Source organism: Lycium ferocissimum, chromosome 11 (assembly GCF_029784015.1).
Source record: "Lycium ferocissimum isolate CSIRO_LF1 chromosome 11, AGI_CSIRO_Lferr_CH_V1, whole genome shotgun sequence".
Taxonomy (NCBI): domain Eukaryota; kingdom Viridiplantae; phylum Streptophyta; class Magnoliopsida; order Solanales; family Solanaceae; genus Lycium; species Lycium ferocissimum.
This window is the reverse complement of record NC_081352.1, coordinates 22,227,904-22,235,094: the sequence shown is the minus strand read 5'-3', so window position 1 is coordinate 22,235,094 and position 7,191 is coordinate 22,227,904. Positions and strand designations below refer to the sequence as shown.

Genomic DNA, 7,191 nt, shown 5'->3' with positions numbered 1-7,191 from the left:
TTAAAGTGTATTTTTTAATTATATTGGCATGAGAAGCACCGTAAATTATTGTACCTACTGTACATTTTTTTAATATCTAAATTTTAATTTTAAAATGTTGAATTGATCTAATCCAATTAAATTTTAATTAGTAGTCGTATTAATTCTCCATAATCGAAAAGAATCAGGTGGAAGTACTCCCTCTGAATCAAAAAGAGTGTCCACTTATTCATTTGCACACCCCTTAAGAAAATACTAACTCCTAGAAAGAAATAGGCAATATGACTAACCTACCGTTTATTAAATAGGTATTGGGATTTTTCATTACATAGCACTTAATAGGGGTTAATCTGAAAAAATAAAGTTAATTCTTTCTTTAGTTGATAAGTGAACGCTCTTTTTGCCAAAAAAAAAAAAAAAACTAAGTGAATACTCTTTTTGATCTCGAGGGAGTATTGATTAGTGACCTGTCATGTAACTTTGATTTGGTTACAGGCTTACAGTGCATGATTACGTCGATTAAAGGCACGTTATAAATTTGATACATGCGCGTGACTAGGATAAGTGCACATCAGGGAATTTAATTCGGTCATATTTGTATTTTTTGTGGTTATATTTGAGAATTTTTCATGATTATATTTGTATTATTAATTACAATTATTTTATGAGCAATTTTAGTGATACTATTATTAGAAAATTCACTTTTATTTTGTGATGCACAGCCAAATTGTATACTTTAAGCATTAGAAAAAAAAAAAGGTGAAAAGACCAAAGTCTATGTAAAAGATAACAAATAAAAGTTTCTGATTAGTAAAGATGATTTTTGAAGTCAAATGGTGATAATAATAAAACTTCAAGTACTAGATATTAGAAATTAGAGTTTGGCACAACAATTTCTATCAAAAAATACATAATTAAACTTCTCTTTGTCAACACATGAACCCAACTTAAATAGAGTATACCTCTCCATCTACCGAAATTCAATCGCGCGTCGTGAACTAAATTTGTGAAATTTTGCATTTCATTTTCAAATAACTTTGTTTAACCTAAAAATGAGAGAACAGTTAAATTTATTTAGGAGTTTAAAAGATACATGATTTGTTTCGTTATGAGTAAAGATATAAAATAATTAACAGAGATTATCGTGATAATAGACAAATAAAATGATTAAGATAAATAAGAATGAAATGATTAAGCTTGGGCTTGATTAATCCTTGGAGCAAATCCTTTGATGAGCTTTATCCGGTGGGACAATACTCAAACTATAGTAATATTCCGGAGCAAGAGATCAACTTAAGAGACTAAATTTAAATAGCAAAAGCTTGTAAGAATAAAAGGTAGTCTGTAGTATTTGATGATCGCCCTAAGGGCTCTTCAGCTTCTTTTTATAGTACAAGTAACCCCCCTCTTAGCCTATGATTACATTCTAATGAATAGCAATAATGGACAATAAATATTGTTTCAATGCTAAATCGTAACGTCTGCACCGTATATGGCCGGTCATTTAACGTTATTCTTCCATTAATGACTCGGTGTCACTGCTTTGGCGGATTAGCTTCTGATACCACCGGAGCTCTTTATCCGAATTAAATGAGATGACTTGCATCGTTATATCTTCTTTTGCCGCATGCTCCAATACTGCTTTGCCACGTTTCAAGCTGTATTTTGGCATGTATACATATAGTCCCCCACTTTCCGGTATAATGAAGTGAAATCGGAGAGTGAAATTGAAAACGTCACTAGAGCCGTCACTTAATGGAAGGAAAACGAATCGTCTCCTCGATTCATTCGAAAAAGCAACTGCCAAATTTGAAGTTAGTTCATCTGTTGCGAAACGCCGGCAACCCTTCAATCGACACGATTGAAATAAAAATGACATTCCTTGGAAGTTGTGTCCCCTTGAATGCCAATCATTTCATCTTCCTGCTTGGGTTATAAATAAGGCAAGAAATCAATCACCAAACTCAATCAAATCCTCTCCATTCTTAAAGCAAAACACTTCCTTCTTCACCCACATCTTTTCCGTCTTTACCAAATTTCAACAATGTCTGCTCATAATGACAATCCCTCTCCTAGACATCGTTCTGGAAAGGCTCCAGTTTGATTTGAACTCTCTTGTTGCTGATATTCTTCCCACTGGGTTCAAATATCACAACGACTTCAGTGCTGTCGATCATATAAGTGTCGAAGAAATTGAGTCATTTATCACTGCTGACACCATTCCCAAAGTTTATGCAGATTGCAATTTTACTCCCGAAATTGCAATCACTGTTGTTAGTGATGGAGCCAAGATTCCCTCGGATGGTTTTTCTATGGTTTACACTTATCCTTTTACGATAGGCTTAAGTCTTCCTATTCCACAAATAATTGAGGATTTATATCCCCGGTATAGAGTCTGCGTCGATTAGGTTGCTCCGCAAATCTGGCGTATTGTGTATTATATTCAATTTCTGGCAGATCAAGCCAGATTTCCTTTCTCCCTTGACCATCTGATGCACTTATATGCTCCTCGAGTTTTTCGGGGAGGGTTAATTTACTTGTACCCCCGGGGAAGACGCAGCCTAGTTAATCCAGAAGATGATTTTGACCGAGGTTGGCTCCATAGGTTCATCATCCGGACTAGTCACCTCCACCGGTTTGAGCTCGAGCCCTTCCGGAGGCTTGGAATCCCACTCGTGAGTCTTTGCTCTGCTCTTCTCCTTTCCTTCATTTTTCTTTTAACACCGTGAATTGCATTCAGTTTGCCTTTTCTTAATATTGCCATATTTCACACTTCTTTTCTTCAATGGTTCCCGTTGAGCCAGATCTTTTAGTCGGGATCTTCAAATGGCTGGTAGTATTATTGAGTGCTTCTCCTAATTTGATTCACTCCTGGAGGATCATGACATCTGACTGGTGGAGAGGGGAGAATCACGGTGAAATGAACTTTTCATAACTCCTCTATGTTTGTTTCAGTCTCTCCCTCCCTCTTTTAACACTTTCGAAAATTACAGATCTTCCGATTCGAAAACCCACTCCTCGGAGAGTTCACCCGTAGAAGGTTTCCCTGTCGAACATCATCAATGCTGCTTCTTCTAATAGGAAACGCAAACCAAAGGATGCCTCTATTTCTCTGGTGGGCATTGGTTCCAACGTGCGTAGTTGTTGCTTGCCTATAAAAGCTTGGAGCAAGGTTCAATAGAACAGTCCTCCCGAGGTAGTTCTTATTGATGATGATGATGAGCAAACACAAGCCGGGGGTGCCCCAAGCCCATTGCCTGATGATTCCAGTAAAGCGTCTCGAGAGGTCAAGACCCCTCATATCAATCAGCATCCAAGGAGTCCTACTCCTTCAGTTTGCGAGCCATAGCAAAGAAGCTTTGTTCCTCCGATTGAAGCAGGAACTCGGGCTAGTCTCCTCGTCCCAAGCCTCCGGTTGCTAACCTGGAAGCCTCCTTAGCTCACCTTGACAATCTGTTCCTTCAGGTTCCCGCTACTTCACTTCTTCTAATCTTTTCCGCTAGTCCCCAGTATCTTCGAATAACCTATTTGCAATTTGTGTTTTTTTTTTTTAGGGTCATCTTGCCGCTAACTCCATTTCTGAACTTGTACGTTCACTTGCTCCTTCCCGTTGGGAGGTAAAACTCCAGGAAAACAATGATCGCCTTTGAGCAGAAGTAGAGAGATTGCAGGCCAAGATCCAGGACTTTGATTCCCTCCAGGCTTCTCTGATAATGTGTTTGGAAGATGCGGCCAATTCGTTACGGGATCGGGAAAACTCTTTACAAACTCTGACTTCCTTTTACATAGGACTTCAGAACAAAACTGCTCGGTTTGAGAATGATTTAAACAACGTCTGGGGGCAGCTTCTTAGTGTTGAAGTTTCCCGTGAACGCTTGAGGGCCCGATGTCAAAAATTGCAACTTCATCGTGATTTAGCCATTCTTGAGACTAGGAAGGATATGCTCGAAGAGGCAAGCGCTCCTGATTTTGATCTCCCAACGGCATTTCTCGAAGCGATAATTGATTTGGAAGCTGCGAAAATGGCTTTTGAGGACATCCAGGATCCTGAAGCAAACGAACCGGGAAGTGATGACTCTGGGTCTCCACCAGCTGCTGGATTGCCCCGGACAATTAGTCCATGCACTTGCTCTAAACTTCTTTAATACCAGCAATTTTATTTCTTTTTCCTTTTTGACTACCTAATAATCCCTTAGCTATTTTGCTTCTTAGGCCTCTCAAGCGGAATACTGAAACTGAACTGTCGGGCAGTAACCAAAGAAAAGAACATTTAAGAAGTTCAGCTACACATGAATAAATCTCGATATTCTTCCCGATGTGTCTACCGATGAGCTTGTTAAGCTTTTCCCTTCTCGTCCTCGCAGAAGGTTCCAGAGAGGTTTGAAAAGGAGACGACTCATAGACTTAGTCTTGACAAAAAAAGAGTTCTTTGAAGTAATAGTATCATTTAGGCATTGTTTTACCGTAGTTATGTCGGCAGAATTTCTCACTCCAATTTTAAGGATAAAAGATGTTTTGAAATAGCAGCACACTGCAATGCCTTTGTACTTATCTCTGATTTTCTAGTCGAACTTAATGGATGTCTTTTATTTCTGACTAAAGTAGAATGACTTTTATGCATATCTTATTGTTGTACTTTTGTCTATAATTCCGAGACTTTACTATTCTAGTGCAAAATAAATTAAAACTTACGTAAATACTCATCACTTACCCGGATATGTTGTTTCCCAAAAGCGTTCCCTTTACTACTTTTATAAGTTGCGCAACAGTTCCTCAGGTGAAATAACAAATTCTTACTTTATTGGACTACAAATAATTCTATTGTTTTGTCGGGGATGAATTATTTTATCTCGATAATCTTGGACTCAATTGATTACGAGCCTGATTTTTCAAGATTAAATACCCAAGAGTCTCCCTTTGCTACTTTTATAAGTTGCGCAATAATTCCTCAGGTGAAATAACAAATTCTTACTTTATTGGACTTCAAATAATTCTATTGTTTGTTGGGGATGAATTATTTTAACTCGATAATCTTGGACTCAATTGATTACGAGCCTGATTTTTCAAGATTAAATACCCAAGAGCTTGTTCATGAACTTGACTTAATCGCGTTTTTATGCAAAAAAAAAAAAAAAAAAAAAAAAATCGACTTTGTCTTTTGTGAGGTATTTTACCTCCATTTATTGACCGGGAATAAATCATCCGGTTCAATTTTCTTTGAATAAGGCCTTATAACTATGCTAATGAATCAGACGTCTCCGATTCATTTAGGCATTATTTGCTTTGAATGCAAACTTATCATTTCGTATATTACTTGGAAATGATTAACCATTCAGTCAATATTTCTGGTTGAAAAAAGTTTATTCAATCAACACAGTTCTATTCCTGCTATGAGTCTAGCAATTTGAACAACAAATTTATTGCAATCAGTCATACTTTAATTTTGCATTTGGTACACAGTACCCAGTTCTTACAACATTTATCTTAAAGAATCATTTTGTTGATATGACTCTCAAGTCAAACAAAGATTCTTGTAGCCATTCTCCTTGGAAGCTTTCTTAAGATTATCATCAAATTGAATCCTTTGATCATCATTCGGAGTCACACTTGTTACTGCCTCGTCAAAAATCTTGCCGAAAAGACCCTTCTTCAATTTTTTAGGGATAAAAACCGGTCGAAGGAAAAAAGAGTGCACACGTATTTTGTTAAGTCCTCTGAATTATTGCTACCTTCCTACTTTGCATATGGGTTTCATCCCTATAGGGAATCATTTCGGGATTAATCCTTTGCCTTCGGGCTCCATCTTTACTGAGAAGTGTTTCAGAACTGACCCTTTGATCCTTCTTTTTTCCTCTGGGCTTCATCCTTGCTAGGTAGCGTCCCTGGATCAGTCTTTTTTGTTCCTGCAATATTAAAAACCTTATTATAGAATTTCGTTCATACTTTAAACTTACCTCCATACGATTTTGGCCTGAACAATCCCCCCCCCCCCCCGGTTTTTAATCAGACCTTCAAACTTTTAAATTTTTTTTTTTTTTTGCAACTTTAAAGTTTCCGCTACCGGCCATTCCATTCAAAAAAACTTCTTGCTGGAACATGCAACACTCACTTCAAGTTTGGAAATTCCAACCGTTTGAGTGGAGTCGATATTACGACATTTGTATCTTGAATCTATGGCTTCCCTAATACGGCCTTGAAACCCTTATCATCATCGATTACTCGAAACTCCACATTTCCTTCTCCACCTCCAGTGGCTACCATGAGCTCCATAATTCCGGATTGAAATAGGCTAACGACTCCTTTTTGGGACAATTCCATTTCCCCCATTTCAATCAGCTATTCAATAACATCCCACTGGATAAGATTCCTTATACTCCTCGGCATTACCGTCATTCTAGAGACCATAATACCATTGACTAAAGCCAAAATCACCAAATCATTTAGGCGAAGCAAAATGTTCTGTATGTTTTTATCCCTTGCTGACAACACAACTTTCCTTTCCAATTTCGTAGTCTCCTGCTTGAGTACCTGCATCCTTATTATTGAAAGCACCCTTTCTAGTGAAGATCATTCTTCATCTGAAATTGATCAATCAAAACAATCAATGTTCTTTAACAAAAAACTACAAACTCTAAGCCTGAGCTCCGGGGGTAGTCCAGTGCCCAGGTATACCTTTCTTTCCGATTTTCGATCCGAAGGGGCAATTGTTTCCTTTCTGGTATTGCTTTAGATTGTCCAGGCTCATCAATTATCATGTTAATAACATGAAGAGGCTCAACCTGTGGTTCTTGCTTAACTGAGTCCCTGTGTTTTCCGTAGTTATCTTTAGCCCTATTACTTAGGAATTCCCTTAAATACCCATCTTTCAATTGTCGAGCGACCTCATCCTTGAGGTGTCGGTAATCGACTGTACGATGACCATGAGTTCCATGATAATCACAAAATAAATTCATATTTCTCTGACTTGGATCCGTTCTCATCGGTCTGGGTTGCTTTGCACCATCCATTTTATCTATCGTCGCAATCAGCTCTGCTAGATCAATGTTAAAATTATACTCCGATAGCCTCGGGTTCTCAATTTTGTTCGTGACCAAGTCAATCGTTGCTACCTTAGGCTATAGTCCACGCTTGCTCTAACCAGACTTACCCTTTCTATCCAGAACGGTCTCTCATAATGACTGACCCGGCTTCGTTCTGGGTTCGAGACCTTTC

At 38.0% G+C, this 7,191-nt stretch overlaps 1 protein-coding gene across 1 annotated transcript; it reads right to left on the bottom strand.

Annotated features, from left to right (window-relative positions):
- Positions 1–6,553: 6,553 nt before the first annotated feature.
- Positions 6,554–6,986, bottom strand: LOC132038124 (uncharacterized). The gene is made up of 2 exons (XM_059428847.1): positions 6,652–6,986; positions 6,554–6,557 (listed from the first exon to the last, which is right to left on the bottom strand). Exons 1-2 carry the CDS (start codon positions 6,984–6,986, stop codon positions 6,554–6,556), a joined length of 339 nt encoding a protein of 112 aa, XP_059284830.1.
- Positions 6,987–7,191: the final 205 nt, after the last annotated feature.